At 38.3% G+C, this 25295-nt stretch overlaps 1 protein-coding gene across 9 annotated transcripts in view; it reads left to right on the forward strand.

Annotated features, from left to right (window-relative positions):
- Positions 1-25295, forward strand: part of sh3kbp1 (SH3-domain kinase binding protein 1) — a 100351-nt gene that overhangs the window by 45213 nt on the left and 29843 nt on the right. For all 9 annotated transcript variants that reach the window (XM_042333877.1, XM_042333881.1, XM_042333879.1 and 6 more), the window contains 5 exons: positions 2242-2348; positions 9012-9141; positions 13224-13423; positions 21317-21392; positions 21871-21965. In XM_042333877.1, coding sequence (XP_042189811.1) covers positions 2242-2348; positions 9012-9141; positions 13224-13423; positions 21317-21392; positions 21871-21965 — 608 coding nt within the window. The remainder of the gene's footprint in view (positions 1-2241; positions 2349-9011; positions 9142-13223; positions 13424-21316; positions 21393-21870; positions 21966-25295) is intronic.

Genomic DNA, 25295 nt, shown 5'->3' on the forward strand with positions numbered 1-25295 from the left:
TCTCTTGCCTCCTTCAAGTCCTGTCTGAAGACCTTCCTCTTCGACTGTGTCTTCGGCCACCCACCCCCATCCCCCTTGCCCTCCTCCCCTTCTGACCCTACCTCCCAGCTTGGGTCCAAAACCCCTGATTGTCCAGCACCCTGGGACGTCTTTCCGACGTGAAGGGCGCAATACAAGTGTAATTTGTTGTTGTTGTTGTCTTCATGAGAGAGAAGGGAATAGTCTCAAGAAAAAAAACAATAATAAAATTGGTCACATCAATCCACGATTGTTTGTAGGACACTGCTGTGCGCAATTGGCTACCGCGTTTCGCCCACAAATATAGTCAATTCACTTTAGAAGGACTTTGAGATGTCTAGAAAATGTGAAAAACGCTGTATTAAATGCAAGGATTATTTATTATTATTTATATTGGGGTTTCAGGAATGGACTTGTTGGGCTCAATGACCTGTTTCTGCTAGATCTGTTGGTGCTTGGGAATGTGTTGTTGATGAAGAGCATCTACTTAGGTTGAATAAGATTTTATCTAAGTTAGAATCTCAGATACTTTCAAATTTGAATTGGTTACCTTCAAGAGTTAGAGAGGATTTCACTGAGGTTTGTCTCAGAATTATTTTTCAGGGGAAAAGACTTTCACATGAGGGAGAGGATAGAAGGGTATGGAAGGGAATAAGAAGTGGGTGGAGACACGGGTGGAGTATAAACACCAGCACAGACTGATTGGGCTGAGTGGCGTTTCCGTCCTGTACATTCATTGTATGTCTTTGTAAACCTTCCTCAGTTTTTGGAATAAGTTTGGTAGAGTGCATTATGGTGAGAATTATAAACAGCCGTGCAAGGAATGCCCTTGATGAATCAGGTGTTTCATTTTTTTCCTTTGTTTAATACATTTTATTTAATGGATTAAATTAATTTAAACTTTTTATTGTGGATGCTTACGATGTTGGTCTTTAATGTGAGGATTTGACATTTTTTTCTGTCTATTGTTTGAATTATTTATTTAAAATCTTCACATTTTTTCTTGGAAGTTGTTTTTTAATCTTGGCCTTCAGTGCAGCTGGACACCAACCAACCTTAATGCATAATGCAGTGTAAGGACAATTCTCGTTATACTCAGTAGCAAAATTCTCTGAATGCAGAAGTAGACTATGATTCATGCACTGCTTTAATCATCTCTAAAATTGGATGCTATATTAAGATAGCATATTAAGATGCTATATTAATTTCTTCTACTAGTTTATAAACATTTTAATCCAGCTATAGTACTTTGCCAGCTTTACTCGTTGGAGGAGTATAGTACTATATACATACTATATTTTTCAGTAACCATTTTTACTGTTTGGCTGTAGTATAATGCTAATGTTTCATACACATGATATTTGCAGGTAGTTTGCTCCTAGCTAAGGTGTGGTGTTGACAGTGTGTTCATTGGTTAGTCAGGACAAATTTGATAATGGCCCTGCAGTTTCTAGTTTGATATAGTACCAGTGATGAATGTGAACAATGTGCACATTCATCCATTGTAAAAATGATAAAAATTGCAATCAAATTGTAAAAAGTACTTTAGAAGGAAGGTTAACATTTTCTGAATTTCACTAATTAATTTGTGAAATGTTTCTGTTTATGTTAAATTGTATGTTTACAATTTATGGAGCAATTTGCTGAAAACAGGTTTAACTGTATTTGCAATCAATCATTTAGGGGATTGAACCAAAGTGACCTTTATGTAAGGGTGGCCTCTGAGTAAGCATTTGTTTGTGGGTGTGGAATTTTTAAGTGTATAGAAAAATACAGTGCACATACAAACCCATAAAACAAACTAGTTTTAATCAATTGCAGAATGTTACTGTTTCCGTGGGCCAAAATTTTCTGTGGGCCAACGTGTAGACTCCCGCTAGACTCCTAGCATACACCAACATCATGCTGAGCAGCCCATGAAACCAGCTCTGGTTGCTGAAAAAGTACACTGACAGGACTAACAAAGAGTGGTGGTTGCCGAATAGAGTTGGTTTATTATGGAAAATCTGTCCGGACTGTTCCAGGGTGGTTGTTGACAGCAAGTGGTTGCTGAATAGAGGGGGGTTGCTTCAACAGGTTTGACTGTGTTCCCAGTCGATCAGAACAGAATATTTTATTTTGTAGCTGGCCTATCAAAGTTTGGCAGTGGAAAAGCTTTTTTTCCCAATTTTTCTCCTGCAGAGTTACTTATAAGAATGTGAATTTCTTTGTCCCTTCCACCAGCTGAACAAAACAGACGAAGAAGATGTAAAGCAGTGTTCAGTTATGCCCCTCAGAATGAAGATGAGCTGGAGCTGAAAATTGGTGACATCATTGATATTCTGGGTGAAGTAAGTATGAGCATTTGTGTTGAAAATTACTCTTTGCTCTTTGTATGCGTTCATGTAATTTTGACAGTTCATTTGCTTTTTTGTATTATTAATGCAGCTGTGGGTTTCTAAATTCATTTAAAATATAAATCTACATTTTTTTGTCTCAGATCAAAACTTGCATGTAATATACCATTATATTGCCGGGGGTTGGGGGTGGTGCAGAGCATCTGTTGTAGCTCTGTGCTGCTAATTGCTTAGATCTACCTGTCGCATTTAAGTAAATGCTATCAGTTCTTCGTGTGCACGTGGCGTAATGGTAGTATTTTCACCTCCGAGTTAGAAGGTTATGAGATCGCTCCTCCCGCTCGGTGGACACTGGCCTGCTTCATGTCCCCCGCACTTCCCACCACACCATTGGTGGTTGGGCATTCAGGGTCTCTGCCCTCACACTCTAGAACGCTATCACGCAATCCCTCTGCCTCACCCCCACTCTTGCCTCTTTCAAGTCCCGCCTGAAGAACTTCCTCTTCGACCATGCCTTCGGACACTTTCCCACCTCCACTCCCACCCTGCCCTCCACCTCTCCTGACCCCAACTGCCAGCTCGGGTTCAAAAAAACCCTTACTGTCCAGCACCTTGGGACGATGTGAGGGGTGCTATACAAGTGTAATTTGTTGTTGTTGTTCAAGCCTCATTTTGGGACATTGTCTGACAATCCTGGGGGATATGTTGCATTGTCAGTGTCGTCCTTTGGATGGAACGTTAAACCGAGGTCCTTTCTGCCTGTTCAGGTGGACATTAATGATCCCATGGCACTATTCGAAAAGAGAAGGAAATTTCTCCCGGTGTCCAGGCCAACAATCCCCCCAAATAAAATTGGTCTTTCACTCCATGGCTGTTTGTGGGACATTGCTATGTGCAACTAACTACATAAGGATTTTATAAGGATTATTATTATTAGACAAGCTACCAGATGGAAACATAGCATGTGACCCTTCACTGACCATTATGCAACTTTTATCTCTAACAAAATTATATAAGTGCACAGCACTTTTCCAGCAGGGACTGATTTAGCTGATTAGCTTTAGGACATATCTGTCACTCCAAGTTTGTCTTGGATTACTCCTTGCTACCCAGGGTGTCTGAAAATCAGCAGCAGAAATGCAGTGTGTCCTTGTAAAGTTCAAGCAAAGAATACTTTGCTTTCTCTCCTACCTCTTTCCTCCCTCTTCCTCAGCCTCCACTCCTGGTTGTTTTTCCAGCTTTATTACCCTTGATATAATAATCCTTGCCCCCTCCGTTATCTCCTTCAAGGCCCATCTCGAGACCTTCCTCTTTGACCATGCCCACTTCAACCCCCACTTACCCTCCACCCCTCTTGACTTCAACCCCCAGATTGAGTGCGTACCCTTCACTATCCAACTGCTTGGGAAGTGCTCCCAACATGAAAGGTGTTATAAAAATGCAATTTGTTGTTGTTTGTTGTTCATATAGTGAATTAATGAAGAATCAAACCAATGTATATCCAAGAATATGCACTATGCACAAGAAATGCAGGGCAGAGTAAGTAACATTAGCAGTGCTTCATTTGGATAGCTTGCAGGAAGTGATATCAGTATTGACCTGACAGACCATAAGGTGCCTGTTTTCTAGTGCAGGAAGCCAGATGGTCCATGCTGGAAGTGTACTTCAGCAGGTCTACAGGACACCTGCATTGAAAGCGAACTCGCACTCTAGGAAAGTGCGTATTATTGGAGTTGCTCAGAATTTGTAGTTCTGAATACTGTACTTTCACTTGATTTTCAAAAATATAGGTTTATATTTAAATTTACATTTGAGACAGTGTAATGTGGACTTTTTTTGTACATTCCGTTCTAGAGACTATTAATTTTTGTAGTAATTCTGCAGATTTAGTACCAGTATACCATAAACTTTACTTAACAGGTACAGTTGATTAAAACACACAGCAAAATGTTTAATATGAACTCTTACACAACTATGAGGGTCTTAAGTATCTTGGTATAGGTGGAGAAGTGATTGCTCACTGAGTTTGTGGTGCCCCACAGTGGTCATTTTCCAGCAAAACTCCTCCTTCAGTACTTCTCTGATAAATACACAATACTTTCAATGTTATTTATTTCAAACATTTTTTTTAATATGATCTACATAGATCATAAATATTTGTGTTAGACTCTACTTTGTCAGTTGAATCCCAATGACACAAAGTCAATAGGAGTAGATATTTTGATAACACGCTGTTGGCCAAAAGTTGCTTTTAGAATTCAGCACATCTCAACTTTCTCCTCATTCTAGGTATTGTAGTGAAAAGAACCTCCTTGAGAAAATGGAACCATAACTGGCACCTTGATTCAGAAAAACGTCCTCTGGAAGCAAAATACATTGCTCCAGGGAACCATATTATGTTATGCCAATTCGTGAGGACCTTTCTCCCTGATCTCAATTTGGAATTACGTTTAGTGAGTTAGCATGACAGGCATTGCATTTCCTGGATTAATGGACTTTACATCTCAAGGCACTTTTCTGGTGTGAGTTAACCATTTATGCATTTCTCTGAGCATTTTTTCAACCCCATAAATTTATTTTTTCTCTATTTCCAGATGTTGCGCACCAGTGGATTTCACTGCTGTTCAGTGGTTCATAGAGATTTTTGCCAGAGTGCCCTTAGGTAGTGCTTATGGTATCCACACGGTTTCTTCCTGTGGTGTGTGCATCCTAATGTTGTTCTTAATAATGTAACTTTTTCCTTTGTTTTTGTTTTTCATCTCACAAGCAGTTCATTTCAGGGGACTTCAAAGTATCTGAAAACTATGATAACAAATAAAGTAAACAAATATTCCTGATAACTCGTCATTCCAAGAGGGAAAATGATGAGTTATCCAGAATGGTAGGGTTAAGCATCTGTATAGATGCATAAATAAATGCGAGAGCCTGATGACTTAAGTGATAATCACGAGTTAAGCCGGGGTCGAGTTACCAGTAGTTGTTGTTCTATATCTGCTATGCTGTGTATAAGAATCTTAACAGGACATTGATTGAAATGTCACTGTTCCTGCTTTTGCCATAAACCTTAAGGAACTATTTGAAATCAATTTGAGCAAGTAGGAAAAACCTGTGTTAAGTAAGTGCATTGCACAACAATGCTCATATATGCAAAGCCTTAGAGACTGGCAGTGGCTGAACATTGTAATTTATCCAGACTTTTATTCCTATAAGAGGATTTGAATCTTGATATGCTGTACAATTCCATGTTATGTTGTGGAACAGTTGCATCATTCTGTTCTACTCCTGGCAGACTGACCCATGATTCATTCCCACCCGTAGGACCAGCACAGGATACGGTCTTAATCTGTTATTGGCAGCTCCAAAAGTGCCAATGTTTGTGCACTTTAATGCTTCAATGATGCCTCAGACTGAGCACGAAATAATAATAATCCTTGCAGTTATCATAGCGCCTTTCCCTTTGGGAGGATGTTTCAAAGCCCTTCACAGGATTTACTGTAAAGTGTAGTAACTGTATTTTGTAGGCAAACACAGCAGCCAATTTATGCCCAGCAACGTCCGATAAATAACCATTGAAGTGAATGATGACTTTTATTTGGGGGATTATTGGCTACGGCACCAGAAAAATTCTGCTCTTTTCGAATAGTGACGTGGCAGATGGGACCTCGGTTTAATGTCTCATCTGAAGAATGGTACCTCCAACAATGTATCTGCACCACTGCATTGGAGTGTCAGTCTAGACTATATTCAAATTCCTGACATGGGTAGTGTTGAATTCACAACCTTCCAAATCAGAGGCTGGAGTGCTGCCAATTGAGCCAGACTGATGCCTAGTATTGTTCTTTTGAAGAAAGTCTAGTTCAACTTGCATGCTACTATATGAGTCTTTAACTGAACTAGTTGCTATTTGTACCATAGTAGAACTTAGTTTGGTCTAAATCTACTCATTTATCCAGCTAATTTGAGGTATGAGATTATCTGCCAGGTTGTGTCCCTTTCATGATGCAGATTCTGGATTGCTATTCTTACCCAAAAATCCAAGAATGGTGCATTTGGCTCCACAAACCGGTAGCTTAAAGTTCAGTAAGAATTAATCATAATGCTAGTTTTGGATGAGTTAGATCTATAAGATGAACAAAAATAGTGCATTGCATACAGCAAGCTCAATGTATATGGTTTTAGGAATACTGTTAAATCAAACTGGTCTCAACTCTTTCCTTAAACTGCAATTATGTTGCAACTCTTTCATTTACATGTTCCATTTTCAAAAGCTTGCATGTTTATGTGGGCACTGTTTTTGTGTGTTTTTTTTTTAAAAACAAGTTTGGAATAGGTTTTATTCTTAGGAAGGGAGAGGAGCTTTCAATTTGGTCTCATGCAAATTATCTGACGTCCATGACTGCATTGTGTGTTGACAAAACTTTCCTTGGTTTTTCAAACACTTTTTATGAGCAGAGAAATTATACCCAGTCTCTTTTTAAGGCTTAAACAATAACAATATACATAATATATATAGCGTTTTTTTATGTCATAAGTTATTCAGTTCTATGAAATAGACTGACATTTGTAGAGTCCTGTAGCTCAGTGGTTAGACCACTTGCCTCCCAAGCGAAAGGACCTGGATTTGATTCCTGGCAGGGTGAATGTTGGGCAAATTTCCTTATTCCACGCACCTCTGTTTACCTAGCAGTAAATAGGAATCCAGTTGTTAGTCAATTGGCGGATCGCTTTTCTGGGGGTAATAATCCCTTCAAAAATTAAAAAAAAATTGGTCACTCAATCCACGACTGTTTGTGGGACACTGCTGTGTGCAATTGGCTGCCGTGTTTCGCCCAAAAAATATACAGTCAATTCACTTTGCAGTATACTCTGTGAAGCTCTTTGAGACGTCTCGAAGACGTGATAAGGCGCTACTTCAAATGCAAGGATTATTATTATTTCTTTAATTGCTCAAGCTTTAGTGATTTTAACCCATCAATAAAATGTAGTTTTATTGCATGCTAACCTAGAATACAGTGTCGCTCTGAATGTTGGTCAGGGCAGTTGCAGCCCTTAAACTTCACAGTACTTTATAAAACACGATTCTTCTGGAGTATTAACCAAGCTGAAAGCTTATCTCCAGGTTCTAATAACAGCTGGAAGCTTCACAAAGATCCAATTTACCGCTGTCTTGCTATCTAAATCCTTCAGTGAAATTATTCTCAGGAACCTGCTAGCCTCCTGTTTGAGGAGATATTAGCATGCTTCTACTTGATAAAGTAGCTTAGCAGGTTATCCAAAAATTTCAAAGTTCTTGACAGGATTTACTGTAAAATGTAGTGTGTTGCAGGTAAATAAGCCAGCTAATTTGCTCTCAATAGTGTCTCAAAAATAGCTGGGGAGTGATTGACCAATTTTATCTGTTGGCCAGGATACCGAAGAAGCTCCCTGATCTTTCGAATAATGCCATGGGATCTTCAGCATACACCTGAATAGGCAGATGGAACCTTAGTTTAATATTTCATCCGAGGTGACTCCTCTGACTATCTAGTGTACCCTGGCACTACATTTTTATCTAGACTGTGAAGTTAAAGTGCTGATCTGGGGCTTAAACCCACATTATTTTATAGCTATCATGAACATAGGAACAAATTAACAATGTTTTACAAGAGTTAGACCAATGACATATACAGTCTAGTTTCACCCACAAAATATACAGCCAATTTAATTTACAATATATTCTGTGAAGCGCTTTGCGACATCTCAAAGACATGATAAGGGGTTATATTAAATGCAAGAATTATTATCATTATTATACCCCACTCTGTCCAGGCAGGCAAGGAATATATATTGTTTTTTCTTGATTTTTGTTTATCTATACTTATTTATATTGATGGTGTTTTTGTTAACTATCTTCATCATCTTTGAGTTCCAGCATTATTGTTAGTCATTTAGACATCAGGACTGCAAGCTAAATACATTAGTTCAATTATAAATACTCCATGCGAATGCTGGGTGTTTGCTTTGTAAAGATGCTTGATCATTCACGGGACATTCGTGGGACATTCACGGTGTGTTAGCCTACAAAAATACACAGTCACTAGACTTTACAGTACATCCAGCAAAGCACTTTGAGGCAGCATCCTAACGTGAAAAGCACTATGTCACATGTAAGAATTAAAAGTGATTCTCGAATTTCATTCCTTTTTCACAATGTACTACCAGCTATCAAATGCCAGAATGTGTTAACCAAACAGTAATAGCAATTGTGTACTTTTCATTCTATGTTTTTTAAACAAAAAGCAGAAATTGACATGTAAGTAAACTAAAGGTTGGGGGTGATTTTCTCTTAATAGTGGACCACAATTGTGCTTGATGCACTGTGGTTACAAGAATTAATCATACAAACTGTTGTGCTGAAATTTGAACTCCTTGGTATAACCACTATTTTCCAACCACAGCATTTCTGTTTAGGTCACTGAACATACTTAACTTCCAATTACAGTTTGGTATAAGAGTATAGAATTACATTCCCATCCTGAGGCCATCCTACTCAATTAATCGTTTCTTGTTGATGTCATTAAAAATGCATTTATTCCAAGATAATTTGGTAATTATGGGACATTGTTGAATTCTAAAATTGTAAATGATTTAACTCGTGTTGCGTATGTTTTATTTAAGGTCGAAGAAGGCTGGTGGGAAGGGGTCCTCAATGGAAAAACTGGAATGTTTCCCTCAAATTTCATTACATCATTTGCAGATGAACAAGAGGAAATGACCAACACTCAAGAAGATACTGGATTAAAAATGCGTACGTTCAAGCAAAATTTTTTATTCATATTTTGTTTGTCTACCATAAACCAACAGAAATAGATTATTTGAAAACTGAGAAATTGGTAAAGGAAGTTTTATCTTCTTCCCCAATGGATTTAAGGCCCTGAAATATACATCTGCAGCCATTTAGTAAGGGAGCAAGTGTATTAAGCGGAGGCAGATAAGCTTCCTCCATAAAGTTGTCCTTGTTTTCCCATAAGCTCACTTTTCTCCCATGGCTAGATTCTTGCTGAGAGCAAATCAGCCTTTATTAATTTTTAAAAGTTGTCAGTTTTGAGACATCAGAACCTGTTTTTGGTTGTGTTGAAAGTAGAGGCAAGAAACTACAAACTAAGCCAAGCTAAAATCTCTGTAAAAGGTTTCAGTAAAAATGTGCAAAAGGTCTCTGGACCCCATATAGTCTATTAATTGGCTGGATCAATCAGCACTTTAGTTCTTTCACAGCGTCGTGTTAATATTTTGTGGAGTCGTGTAGCTCGGTGGTTAGAACATTCGCCTTGCAAGCGAGAGACCTGGGTTTGATTCCCAGCAGAGCGAAACGTTGGGCAAGTTTCCTAACTCCCCATGCCTCTGATTACCTAGCAGTAAGTAGGAACCCAGTTGTTAGTTGATTTGGGGATCACTTTTCTGGAGGTAATAATTCCTTCAAAATAAATTAAAATAATTTGGTCACTCAATCTACGACTGTTTGTGGGACACTGCTGTGTGCAATTGGCTGTCACGTTTCGCCCACAAAATATACAGTCAATTCACTTTACAGTACTCAAAGACATTTTAAGGCACTATATCAAATGCAAGGATTATTATCATTGTAAATTTAGATGGATAGCACAGCAGTTGTCAAGAGAAAATGGGAGGGATATGGACCAAAATCATACATTCCCTATATAAAGTGGCACTTTGTAATTAGCACCAATCATTGTTTCAACTCTTAACTAGGATGAATTGACCACATGGTGTTCATAAAGTCCTGTTCTCCCAATTTATTTTTGTACAGTGCACTGATCAACAACTGAAACATGTGGAAGAATGATAATTGTGTTTAGAAATACTTAATTGTATTCAGTACAAGTGTTTAACTGCATTTAGAAGTCCAGAGGATTGGTGTAAGTGCCATCATTTTCATGGCATCTAATGATCCGTCGCCATATTCGGTGTGACATCTTCCATAACATGGATGGAGTGACGAGGAAGTTACTTGTATCAGACATTGTTATACTCGACTCATCTGGAACAAAAAAATAAATTTCACTTTTAAGAGAAAAATAGAGAGGGGAACAGGACTTTGTGAACATCATGTACATATTGATGAATTCCAAGAGTAGAATGAATCCAGAAAAGTAGATGTTGAATTTAATATGTGTGTATACTGGGAGATGGCATTTAGCTAAATGTATGGAAATAGTCCATTTCAAAAATTTCTACTCAATGAAAAACAACTTATCCTTGGATGATGTCTCAAATGCTTGGAAAAATATATTCCAGCCTCACATAGATTCCTCATAATTCTTCTATCTACTTATTTTCCTTTCAAAAGTGCAATATAGATTCTCTGTAATTTAGCTCAGGAATTCTGAAGAAATTAATGCCACCCACGCGGTGTTAAATGGTGAAATTTCTGTAGTAACAGTGTCTCCATAGGGAGTGGGATTATATCCCTACTTGGAAGATGAATGCTGCTTCCTGATCAATATTTGTTATCGAGGACAGCCATAAAGGCCTTTGAAAAAATATACCTTTTTTAATGTCACCAAAGAACTACAGATATTTACAAAACCACAGGAGGCCATTCGACCCATCATATTAATATCTGTGCCTTTGTATGCTTGTCCATGCGGATGTAAAATTTGAAAGAGTTTGCCACACTGGAGATGTAAAACCAAGCAAAAGGAATTGACAGCTTGGCTTAGTTGGTAGTGTTGTCACCTGTCAGTCAGAAGATTGTGAATTCAAAGCTCTATTTTGAGAAATGAGCTCATAGTCCAGGTTGACACTCTAGTGCAGTACTGGGAGAGAGCACTTGCATTGTTGGAGGTGCTGTCCTTTGAGTAAGATGTTAAAATTAGATCAGATGGACATTAAAGATCCAGTGGCAATATTCAAAAAGTGTGGCAATTTCTTTCAGAATCCCGACCAACAATCCTCACATTAAATGAGTCTTTCACTTTATACCTGTTTGTGGAACATTTGTGTGTACAATTTGGCTGCCCCACTTGCCTATTAATACAGTCACCACAGTTAACAATAACTACATCTAAAGTGGTTTGAGACTTTTCAACATTATAGGTGGTATATCAGTGCAAAGATTATTCTCCTAGTCCATCTTAAGACATAAACAGTTTCCTTAGAAGACTTTCTCACTTCTTTTACTGATATTACCAAAACTATCTGCACAGTGAGCATGAACAGGCCACAGAAAGGGCCTCCCATAGTGACTATATGACTCAAAAGTCAACCATTTTTGTAGCTTGCTAAATATCACACAAACCTCCCCCAAAAAGGTCAAATTAATGTCAGTATTATCCATCTAAATTCAGTCAAGCCTAATTATTCAGTTCTGTTGTAATGATAATCTTGTATTTGATATTATGCCCAGAATATCAAATGTCTCAAAGTGCTACAAATGGTAAAATGTAACGACTGGGCACTTGTACATGAATGACAAGCATTGGTGTGAAAGGTGGGAAGGGAGGAAAGATATTGACTTGAGGTTGATAGTGGAAACATAATGACCAGTTTTTAAGGGCTTTTGGAAATAAAAGCTATAAACCGCACAGTTTGCTATTAACCTCTAATTCTATTATTGCAATATCTATTTGATTCAATTAGGTGTCACTTGAGCTTCGATCTGAACTTGCCTTTTTTCAAATCTGTTTGTTTCACATTTTACAGCCATTACTGAATGGGTATATATTCGTGCATTTGAAATTAAACTAAGCTTTTAATAGTACCAGGGGTCATTAATAAAGACCCAACAGTCAGTATTGTTAGTTTCTCAAAACTGTGGTATAAATAAGGTTTTATTAAAATAAATTGACTTTCTAGTAGCTCAGTTACATATTTGCTGCCCAGGGTTAAAGTGATCCAACAGAACAGGAAAGTTTCACATATAATCCCTGAACTCTAATTGGAACTATATTTGGTCTTGGGACCACTCAACTGGTGGTCCACTAGAGTTGTCATTCCTAATTGTTATCCCTTGGCCATTAGTAGAAAATGTCCACGTACAAAAAAATATTAAAGGGTTTGGTGAGGTGAGAGTGTAGAATTAGAGTACAAACCCCATGTGGAGAAAAGCACCAATGCAACAGACTTGAACTGAATGATCTGTTTCTCTGGTGTCACATTTTATGATGGATAAGAGTAGAATTTAATTTGAATGTGGTACTTTTAGTTGTTGGCTTTCATCGTCGCTCTGTCAATACTACTTTCTTTCATCTCCCCAACATCATCCAGCTTTGCCACTACTTCGAACCAGCATAGCCAAAGCCCTCATTTACGCCACTTTATCCCAACCCTCTGCATCTCACCTAAAACCCTTCGCTTAGCCCCTTTCCTATCTTTTTCAAAAGCTAAAGAGAATGGGAAAGTGGCTGTTGGCCACTTTCCCGTTCTCTCTCAAGTGGGCTCCCACTCAGTCTCTGTAAAGCTATTTGAGACTTTCTCCTATAGTATTCGTTATCCATACTGGCATATGAAGAATGACAATGTAACTGAGGTTTCTAAATCTAATGTGGATCTGTATTCCCATTGCTGTTTCAAAGAGAATTGTTAGAGAGGTGTTTTAAATCTTTTAATATGTAATGCAACACTATAATTCTGGTAATTTCTATAAAATGGGACACAATTGTCAAACAGAAGAAAAAAATTAATACTAAATTAAAAGATGTTTGTTAAAATGTTACTCTTGTCAATTAGGACATTGCTTACAGTGCTTAAACTGCTATCTCATATTAACCTAGGATTACTTGATGCAGTCTTTACATTAGAAATGGAAAGCTTTTTAGCATCTGATCAAAAGCTTATAAGGGCTAAGGAAAACTTTCAATCTTCTTTCAGATGTAAAGGAAAAAGGAAGTCCTGAACAGGATGGTACAGATGGGCACAGTGGAAAAACAGAAGGAGCAAATGGTTCTGCAGTGACAGAAATTCAGCCAAAAAAAATAAAAGGATTTGGCTTTGGAGACATTTTCAAAGATAAAGCGATCAAACTAAGACCGCGATCCATGGAAATAGAGCTTGATAACCCCATTGATAAGGTAATTTCTTGTTTTTTCTGTATATCACATTGGAGCCTTGTTGTAATGGTGTTTGGGATCTATAAAATCAAAACGCAATAGGTAGGCACAATAATCAGTATCACTGTGCGCTGACTGTTTCCTGTGCTACAAGAAATTGGCTGACTTCTTGGTCATCGGGTCCATGCCAACGACACTTGTTTTTTTGGATACACATGCGCAAAACAAGGAGTGACATCACAGCAGTATAATTGGCCATTTTGTTTAGCACAGGTTGCTAACATTGGACTTCCAACAACAACAAATTGCATTTATATAGGGTCTTTCATGTCGAGAGGATGTCCCAAGGTGCTGGAAAGTCTAGAGTTTGCATCCGAGCTCAAGGTTGGACCATGGAGGGTGGGGTTGGGGGGATGGTGACTGAAGCTACAAAGAGGAAGGTCTTGAGACAGACCTTGAATGAGGTGAGGGAAGGGGTGAGGCAAAGGGGCTCCAGTAAGGAGAAAAATGATTTTCTACCCTCAGGGTGGATAGCAAGGAACCAAAAGACATGTATGTGTGTTAAATGAAGCAGCCACGCACATGCAAAAGGTTTGAATACCAGTTGATACTGCATTATAATGGGATCCTCTTCATCTTAATAACTCAGAGGCCACATTATAAGCGAAGCCTGAAAAGTCAGGTTGCTGCTGACGTTCATGAAGTGACATCAGTTGTGCCTTGACTGTTCAGAACTCACATACACATCAAGTCACTTTAACAATACTTCCTGTGCAGGGCTTGCATGTAATGTCCAGGAGGTGATGTTGGCTTCAATCTGACAACCTAGTTTTCAGTAGGTGGTCTCTCTTAAGTGAGACAGCACTCTGCTGGGACAGACTATAATTGTGTTCCCTTGTATATTTAAACATAGGAAGTAAAGGGGGAAATTAGATGGAACTTTTTTAACCAAATGTTGATAGGTGACTAATAGTTATCAAGAAATGATACTGAAATAGAAATGGAATCACAAGACACTTTTGACCTGTTTCTGCAGAGAGCAGGTTCACAGGGTTAAAATCAAACGGAATCAGCTTTTTGGGTTTAAGACACTTTTTACGTCTTAACTATTCTTACCTTCATAGAAATCACTTATGTACCAGTCTAATATTACATTATTGAGTTTTATATAATGGGCATAAAAATACCCTTTCAGCTAACACACAGGTTTTATACAAAGCATGGTTTCTTCTCTGGCACTTTCATAATGGCACAGCATTAAAAACTAGAATAGCCACTTCCCCTTACAAGAGAGAAACTCGTGATTTTAAGTGACTCGACGTATGATGCGTTTTACAGCCTTGTGGTATATTAGTTTAGGTTTCGGTAGATCAATTAACTGCCTTGCAAATTTGAAGTAGAATTCTGGTATAATGAAGGTAAAATGTTTCCAGTGTATTGATTGTTATTTTTAGTTATATAATGTGATCTCGTAAATTCTAGAAATTAGTTGTAAGCTGATGATTACAGAAAAATATCTGAGGTAAAAGGTCTCAGTGAATTCAGTTGTGTTGTACAGTATTTTGAGTTGCCCTTTAATTCACCATATGTTACACTGTGTCTGGTAATAATTTTTATGCTGCAGTTGAAACTTTCCACATGTTCTAATTCTAAGATCTTAATTTGAAATTAAGCAGTTTTTTTTCAATAATTTGTAGAAAATACAATAATATCTGTGAAATAATGTAGAATAGAAGCAGACCTTTTGTTTAATCTTTTGAGCTACATGTTTGGTATGTTTTGAATAACTTGTTGCCTGAAACAGTGAGACCAGTAATTTGACTCCAATAATAGTTCCCGATCTGCAGTAAAACTGAAAATGTACATATTAGGTACTACCCTAGTACATAGTACATAACCTAAATGTACATATTAGGGATAGTGGTCTCAGCCTGGGACTTTCTCTGAACATAACCTGATACTTCTGGTGCTATGTTAAGTTTACATGCAGTTTATTTGTTTGCTGAAACTGCTCCTTTACAGAATCTATTACTTTAGCAAATGCAATTTATGACAAACTGCTTATTGCTGGATTTTTAAATATTGCAATATTTTTAATCTATTTGCAAATTATGATATACCCGAAGTTCTTATTTTGTTACAGAATTCATTGAAATTATTGTCGATACCATTAACACTTATGGGTGTTGAGCACTACAGAATTACTGTGTGTAGATCCCATGTACTCTATTTAGAGCATTGATAGGCAGAGTGTATAAAACCCATCCTATATCAGACATGCGGTACACTGGCTTTTGGTACTTTCCATGACCAGACATAGCTGCTTACAACAACAACAACAACAAGATTCCATTTATAAAGCGCCTTTCACGTCAGGAGGACGTCCCAAGGCGCTGCACAGTTGGGTCATGACCCAACTTAGCGGAATGTCGAGTTGCTGTTAATGTTGTATACAGGAAGAGTTACTGATGTGACTGTGTGCAGGAAGCACCTCTAACATCATTTCCTGCGAAGGAAACTCTGCTGTAGTCACTTCAAAGGAAGGCATTTCTTCCACATTGCATATACGCACAGGAAGTTTGACCCAGGGGTCAGAGACAGCAAAAGTGACCGCGTTATAATGGATTTCCCTGTAATTGAATTTATTCATTTTTACTGTCCATATAAACAACAACAACAAATTACAGTTGTATAGCACCCTTCACGTTGGAAAGCATCCTAGGATGCTGGACTATCAGGTTTTGAACCTGAGCTAGGAGTTGAGGTCAGGAGGGGTGGAGGGCAGTGGCCAAAGGCACGGATGAAGAGGAAAGCCTTTAGACGGGACTTGAAGGAGACAAGAGAAGGGGGTAAGGGGGTGGATTGTGGGGTAGGGCTCCAGAGTTTGGGAGCAGAGATGCTGAATGCCCGACCACCAATGGTGGGGCGGGAAGTGCGGGGGACCTGAAGTTGGCAGGTGTCTGCCGAGCGGAGGCAGCAGACAGGCTGATATGGGGTTAGGAGGTGGGTGAGGTCGGGATGAGCAAGACCATGAAGGTGAGAACGAGGGATTCTTTGGGAGATGGGGAACCAGTCGAGCCGGGCAAGGGTGGTGGTGATTGCGGAGCCTGTGTGGGAGAGGACGCGAGCTACAGAGCTCAGAATAATCTGTAGTATGTGGAGGGAAGAGTTGAGAATTTCGTTCACAATAAAGTGAAGGGAATTAATTCAGTTTTGTTTAGTGATACTCTTAGATGTAGGTCACTAACAATGCTTTTTGAGGTATTCCATTAAGTTTTGTGTGATTTGTTAAGCATTTCCCTAATTTAGGTTCAAAATGAACATGTTGAAAACTACATCTCTAAGCCTTTACTCGGTTTTGCTCCGCTCCATTAGAGTTTTGTTTCTCTGATTTTGGATTGCTTTTTAAATGAGTATGGTGAAAATTACTCATGCATTCTGAATAACTTTAATCCATTAGATTCTGATTTTAAACATACTTGTTAAGTTAGTTCTTTTCAAAATTTAGATTCTTTTGGAAATGGGTTATTGCATGACCTGTTCACATTTGGATAAAACTAAATTAGAATGCAGAATTGGAAAACAATTCACCTCAAAACCTTTACAGTAATCCCTGTGAAGCACTTTGAGATTGTCTGATGTGAAATGCACTATAACAAATGCAAGGATTATTATAAAATATTACATTAGAAGCATTCTTAATAGCTAAATGGCTAGGTAATTATGGTGAGTTTCTATTACAGATTTTCTTGCAGTTTTTTGTGTCGTATAATGGTATACATATGCTTTACATGGCTCCACATTTATATGAAGTATATATTTTAAAAAATCTTTCCATAAGATATAGCGCATTATCACATCTTCAAGACGTCTCAAAGCGCTTCACAGAATATTCTGTAAAGTGAATTTTGTGGGCGAAACACAGCAGTGTCCCACAGACAGTCATCGATTGAGTGACCAAATATTTTTTAAAAAGGGATTATTTCCCCCAGAAAAGCAATCCGCCAATTGACTAACAATCGGGTTCCTACTTACTGCTAGGAAAACAGAAGCATGTTCACGAATAAGGAAACTTGCCCAATGTTTTGCCCTGCCCGGGAAATTATTGAAATTATTGTCCAAATTATACAAAATATATAATAATAAAAATAATCCTTGCGATACACATCTTCGAGATGATTTAAATTCTATTTGCAATGTGTTTAAAAAAAAAGGTTGGAATAAAACTAAGACCTATAAAGAAGTGATTCTGTTTAGCCAACAATTTCATAGGCTTGATCCTATTTGGTTTCCAATTTGTACAATTCACAAACCACTGTTATTGTTCCAATAATGATTCTAATTTTTGAGTGAAACCTCCCTCTAAACTGCTGACTTTCAAATCCTGAAAGTTTGCTTCCTGGCCTTTTATAGGACTACATTTAGGTCTTTCATTGGCAACAAAAAAAATTCCAAATGCAAAAAGCTGGTCTTGATTGCTGCAAATTTCAAAATCGTACTATTTATGTAAGAAATCTGGTTTGTATAATCACACAAATTAGGTCTATTATCTCTTCCTACCTCTTCTTCCTCCCATAGGAAACAATTATTGGTAGGAGTCCTGTAGCTCAGTGGTTAGAGCACTCGCCTCGCAAGCAAGAGACCTGGGTTCGATTCCCGGCAACGTGAAACCTTGGGCAAGTTTCCTTACTCCATAAACTGGATAATAATCCCTCAAGGAAACAAAAACAATAATAAAATTGGTCACTTCAATCCCCGACTGTTTGTGGGACACTGCTGTGCGTTTGCTGCGTTCCGCCTGCAAATATACAGTCAATTCACTTTACAGTATATTCTGTGAAGCGCTTTAAGACGTTTAGAAGACGTGAAAAATAATAATAAATAATAATATTCCTTGCATTTGATATAGCGCCTTATCACCTCTTCTAGACATCTCAAAATACTTCACAGAATAGACTGTACAGTGAATTGACTGTATATATTTGTAGGCGAAACGCGGCAGCCAATTACGCACAGCAGCGTCCCACAGGCAGTCGTGGATTGAAAATGACCAATTTATTATTGATTTTGTTTTGGAGGGATTATTATTAGGCATGTGGAGTAAGGAAGCTTGCCCAAGTTTTCGCCCTGCCTGGAATTGAACCCAGGTGTCTCGCTTGCAAGGCGAGTGCTCTAACCACTGAGCTACAGGACTCAAAGTGGAGTGCTGTATTAAATGAAAGGAATATTATTATTATAATTATTTCAGTTGGCGACGGGGTTGGGAGAAATCAACGACATTTATCCCAAATAACGGATAGGGAATCTATGGATATGTCCATTTATTAAAATATATCAGCGGTTTGGGACTTCCTCCTGACATGAAAGGCACTCTACAATGTAATTTGATGTTGTTCCGATATATATGTGTATATATGTATATATATACACACACACATATATATAATATCCAAACTGAGAATTCCATGCATTCCACCTACATACATCTATCTCTGGAATTTCCATGTGTAGGTGGGATGCACGGAATTCTCAGTTTGGTTTGGATATTCTTAAGCATGGGATGGGTTTCCGCATGTGTCAGACACCCGGCCGACCAAAAGAAAATCTCTACACTAAACTAAAATGTTGAAGATCTAAAAATAAGAATAGGGAAGTGGCAATGTAGTTCCTGTCTATCGTAAATGCAACAGCCTTTACTGGTATCATTTGCTAGCTGGACATGCAGTAGGAAGCCTGACAGACAACGTTCAAAATGGTAAGCTGTGCGGTTTTAATAGGTTAAAGCTCCAACTCATTCTGGGGTCCCCATGCCTTTGCTCTTGCCATCCTGCAACTAATACTTTCCAGAATTAGGTAGGCAGAATGGATGCTGGGGAGAAAATGCGGCCCCTGTTTCAGACAACAGAAATTTCCACCTGCTGGTGTTATGGATAAAATACCATACTAATAATAATACTTGCATTTGGATTTCTATTCATACAGCAGTGTGCATTCATATTTATTAAGTTGTTTATCACAATTGGGAATTGCAGTTCTTGGCTTTGAATCCTACAGACATTTCAGCTTCAGTCGTGGAGCTTGCTGAGTTGTTAGCAAGGCTACATAATGCTTGAGCATCGTTAATGCACTCCCAATGGCTTACAGCATTATTTCTGTCATTATAATTTATTTCATTGCTTTGATGTTGCGGTTGAAGGCTTCAGTTAAACTGTTTATTTGTCCTTCACTGGAAAGACAGTGCTGCTGGTGGCTAGTATTAATCCTGAGTCCTTTGTTTAGATCCTCATGGCGGATCCTTACAGCCAGAACTGTTTATCAGCAGACCCCCTAGCGTGTGCACATCTGCCTGAGTACCATGTTGAAGAGAGCAGGGGTCACTTAGATCAAAAGCTCCTAAATTTTCCCCGTTGGCAATAATGTGCAGCTATAATTTGCATGAAGCTTTTGCTGGCATCAGCAAAATTATAATTTTATGCTATAGTTTTATGCAGAATTTGTTTTATAATAAGAGATGAGCAAATTCTACCACTATCTTAAATGGTTTGTGATCCTTTATTTGGATTGGAACTGTGTAATTTGCAGAATAACCTTGTGAATTAATCACATCTCTATTTTCATAGTGGTTATTTTGCGGTGTTATGTCAAATATTTCTACCACTTTTATTGTTGAAAGTTGTGATTAACGTTCCTATTTTGATTAATGGTGTGCTTAAGAACTCTTTGTTTCCTAAGAAAAAAGATTAGATTGTGGTATTGTTAAGGTTCCTAAAATTTCTTAATTAAATTGAACATCTTGCTCCTAATTCTGTGCCAAGGCTCTTTCACAATTCTACGACTTCTTTTTCAACTCAGATTTTCTTCCTATTCTTTACTGTGAGGCATTTCGCAATGCTACCCCACATAAAGGGCATTATATAATTGCAAATTGTTGCTGTTGTCGAGGACAATCGGGAAGTACCCCTCTCCCCAGTTTAGTACAGTGATAACATGAACCCATATCCCGCAATTTGGTTCACTGTGCCACTAGACAAAATACGCACCATCAAAGTACCTCTACTTTGTCTTTTAGAATTATTTCACAAGTCTGCACACCTCACCTAATTTACCTTTAAGTCTTTAACTTTGGCCATTTCCGCTTCAAATGTGAATACAATTGTTTTCCCTGGAATTGATGACTGGATTTATTCTGCACAAAAACAGGCAGATGGGATTAGAGCACAACTCAGAGCCTAATACTTCAAATTGTGACTCCTAACCTCAAGAACTCCCTTTGTCTCCCCCTCCTTGTCCTCTTCCCCTTATCTGTCTTTAAATCCTGCCACCAAACCTCTTTCTTTGATCATGCCTGAGGTCATCTCCCCCTTTCCTCTGCAATGTATAGTGGTCTGAGGTGTTAACTTATGTGGAGGGCACTGTCTCAATGCAAATTGTTGTACTGTCACTTGAGACCATGGTACTACACAGTACCAACCCTGCTTTCTTTTCCTCCTCCTAACACAGTGTCAGCTTCCACACACAGGGCCAGCCTTTCTGTCTCTCTCCCCACACAATGCCAGCCTTTCTCTCTATCCCATACGTAATGCCAGCCCTTGAAGAATACATACAGTCACAATTAAATTCTGTTGTTTGTTTGAAGGGTTAGTTAACATGATACTACTATGATTGGCCAAATAATCTCCATCTCGGAAATGTTTATGGTTCTGTATCAGCATGTGCAGCATGTGCTAAATTGCTACTGTAGATCGTCTTCTTATGTAAGTTCTAATGATAGTTGATAACAGAAGAATCTTGAGCACTATTTGGCTAATTGATATCGCTGCAATGAATAAATGTAATCATGTATGTAAGGGTGTTGTGGAAACTGAAGGTGGAATTTTGGACAATGTCATTTGTTCCATAATTCATTTATTTCAGCCCTCTACGAAAAAAGTACTTCCAGTTATGCCCACTCAGGAGTCGTCGAAATCTGAACCTGACAGCAGAGCTAAGGGTAAGTGTGATACTGAAATAAATTGATTTATTTGCCTACTATTCCTAAAACAAGTGAAAAACAAGATCTTTTTATTACATATTTGGGGCTTAGTTGTGCGTCCTAAAATGTTCAATTAATTTGCCATTGCTTCAATTATTTGTTTAACAGAACATTTGAGCGTTCAGTTTATTTTGCTAAATCGATTTCTTAAATAATCTAAACCCTGTTGAAAATGTTATTGATACCACTTCCTGAATCATTGTTTTGGAACACGTCTGGAACTTCAGGAGATCTTTCCAGTCTTCGGTCTATAAAATTAACAAGTTTCTGTGATTTCACTTCTGCTTGCGCTCTCTCTTAAAATGTAGTGGTTTTCGAGAGATAGACTCTTGATTGTTGCATCATTAACAGAAGTAAATTGAGTTGAGAATATTGAAAAGTTATTGATGTTAGCACCGCAGAATGATTTTTAATGATGCACTGGTTTTGATTTAAGGTAAAGAATACTGCAAAGTATTATTTCCATATGAAGCACAAAATGAAGATGAGCTGACCATCAAAGAAGGCGATATTGTAATTATTAGAAGTAAGGTATGAATAGAATTTATTTATTACAAAATACATAGATTGTACCCGATTGTAATTTTTTCCCATTTACCTGTTTTACTTATTAAGGTGAGTCACATTTTCCTATCTCATTTCCATCCAGGATATTTGATTATAAACAATAAAAAATGATGAGTTATTGGAAAATAAGATTGCTGAATGTCTGAACATTTAATCTTACAATTCAATTCAGTGCTTAATGGTCTGGAGGAAAGAAGAATGTTGAGTGATTCTGACATGAATTGGTTGAGATATTAGCTTTTCTTTTGCTGAACATGCCACTGTTTTATTTAGGATGTATTTATTGTGGTTTAACAACTAAAATATGATGAATTTAAAGTAGTTGTGTTGTTGGAAGAAACTACAGGGTGACCCCACTATAATGTGGTAGCTTGGGTTTATAAACTCAGACCCAGTGCACACTCTGGGTTCCCCAAGCATTGGCTTTTGCTACCCTGCACCTAACACTTCTCCGGTATTACTTAAGCAGAATGCGTTCCTCCTAGGGAGAGAGTGTGCATTCCATTTCAATAAACATCTCTGGAATTTCCATGTGTAGGTGAAGGGTTTTCATATGTGTCAGACACCCAGCTGACCCCAAAAAATAAACTCAGACCAGACTCCATGTTATAAGGAAGTGCAAAAATTGCAATTTGTTGCATGCAAGTGCAGGAAGTTGAACAGTCAGTGCTAGAAGTGTTCTGTGCTTCCAGGATAGTGTGAGTCCACAGTATGTCCATGCAATAAGTGACTCAAAGTACAGTATAATGGGGTTGTCCTTTATAAACTACCAGTGTAATGATTGGGTGCTGGGATTATTTCAGCAGTGATTAATTTGGTAAAAATGTCTGGAATTACAATTACATTCTAAATCCTTAGTTGACACAAATCAACATAGTTTTGTTTCCAGTCAAATTCAGAGGTTAGTATAATTATGAGGACTGAATCCGTCAGTGTTTTTCCACTGAGTCCACAGATACTCAAGCAAAATAAGATTTTACACTTAATCTTCAATACAAGTGCTTTTAAGAATGAGGATGACTGTTATTGAAGATATTGCTTCGGCTCTTAATTTACAGCGACAGTTCAAAACATCTCAAGTCTTTCCCAATTTATTCTTTCCCAGTTTCTAGATTAGACTCCTGAAGCAGTCCTTCCTTTAGACTCCTTTTCTCCCTCTCTGTATGCCCGCACTCCCCTCTTTACTGAACTCTCCCTTCTAACTCCACCCCTGACACCAAGCAGCAGTGTGATGGACACCGAACACAACAAAGACAGAATATTGTTGATAATCAGTGTTGAATACCGGAGTGGAGCCTGAGGCTTTGGAGTCCTGTAGCTCAGTGGTTAGAGCACTCGCCTCGCAAACGAGAGGACCTGGGTTCGATTCCCAGGCAGGTGAAACGTTGGCAACTTTCCTTACACCACACGCCTCTGTTTACCTAGCAGTAAGTAGGAACCAGTTGTTAGTCAATTGGTGGATCGCTTTTCTAGAGGTATTAATCCCTTCAAACAAACAAAACAAAAAAAAGTTGGTCACTCAACAAGAGTTGTTAATTGGTATTTGTTGGGCCATTGAAACCGATGTTCCGATAGCCCTTTGAAAACCAAACAATGCCCATCGACAGCCTCATGGTAACTGTCTAATGTTTGACCAGCTCAGCAGGAATGGAGCCAATAGCCCAGCGTCTGTTTCCCATTTATAAATGTATATTTGTTGCAATCAGTGATCCGGATGAGGGAATAGAAATGTAGCCGGGGTTCTAATTGCTAACTGGTGATCCCTGAAAAGTGCACGTGTACAGGTTTACACACCAGGTTAGGACTATATCAGTTGAAAACCTTCCAACTCAACTCACTGTCAAGACTCACACGTGAATACTAATCATTATGCGAGTTATTCGCAGGCAACTGTTCAACTATACTCTCAGGAGAAGGTTAAAGGTGTTGAAACCCTCCAGTTGTTGAGGGGAGAAAAATGTTGAAAGAATAAGCAACTTGAGTTGATTGTGGATTTAAAGAGAAGAAAGGGACTGATCTCTTGTTCTTCTCATTATGTGTGAACCTTGACAGTGAGTTGAGCAGAAGGCTTCCTTTTTCCCCAGTTCGTTATTCCTCCCTCAACCTTCCCCCAGAACATGAGTTCCTTGGCTTAGACTCAGAGGGAGTGCCAGAAACGTGCTTGCAGAGCCTTTAAATCAGTTCCTGTGAGACATTTACAGAGACATTTTCTCTCTTTGGAGAAATGTCTCCCATCCATATGGTGAATTGCATGGCAAATATACATTCCCACACTTTATGGCATGACAGAAGGACTTCAGTACGATTAAAGGACGAGTGCATTAGAATAGGGCCGAGGGGCAGGGGTTTGAACAACCAGATGTTTCTTTTTCTTTGTAGCTTTTGAAAGCATTCCAAATTAAATGAGTATAGGCAAACTTAATCTTTTTCAGATGGGATGTTTAAGATATACTCAAAGGTAAAATCCTTTATTCTAGAGTATATCAACAATAGAGCTAATTTCCCTTAAAAAAGAATCTCCACTCAGTTTTTGGCATTGCCAGTTTTGGGCTTCTTTAAAACCTTCCTCTTTGCTTCTGACCTTTCTTTGCTTGGCCTCAGTTCTGAGCATCTTCTGCTGCTCATTGATTTGAATGAAGCAGCTGGGGTAGAATTTAAGTGGAAAACATGTCATGTTCCAAGAGCTGATAAAGCTGTTTAAGCATTAATACTTGTTTCATAAAAATCAGTATTGCTTATTCTACTGTGTGGCTGTAACAAAAGTAATCCTTTGTGTGCTTCAGTTTGTACTGTTTCCCAAGGATTTAGGAACAAAAGACATTGCCATGCATTTCCTGAATAATTATTATTCAACTTTGAAGATGATGCACAGCTTCCTTTCATTGGCTTAATAAGTTTTATTTCTGGGCTCCAGTCCATATCAGAAAAAAGATTAGTCCTTTATTGGAACTATTGATGTAAAATTAAGCAAAAGCAGCTGCGAGAAAATAGCATCCCAGCAGCAAAGCAGCTACTAAACTCCTTAATTGCCGCAAATTCACTCCAATCCAATACTGCATTTGGTTTCACTAAGCAGATGTGTGGTCTTGCAGNAAAAAATCATTTCTGATGAGTATGGTAATGGAATTTCGAAGTCTTTTGCAGTTGGCTTGGCTTTATTTCAGAACTGAAGATTTATGGACATTGGTAAATCGAGAATGCATAGTATGGCCTCACAGTCAGTGCTTTACCCTTCCCATCATTGGCCAAAAACAACAACTTGCATTTACATAGCACCCTTCACGCTGGTCAGCG

This window comes from Callorhinchus milii, unplaced genomic scaffold, assembly GCF_018977255.1.
Source record: "Callorhinchus milii isolate IMCB2004 unplaced genomic scaffold, IMCB_Cmil_1.0 Scaffold4, whole genome shotgun sequence".
In the NCBI taxonomy this organism is placed as follows: domain Eukaryota; kingdom Metazoa; phylum Chordata; class Chondrichthyes; order Chimaeriformes; family Callorhinchidae; genus Callorhinchus; species Callorhinchus milii.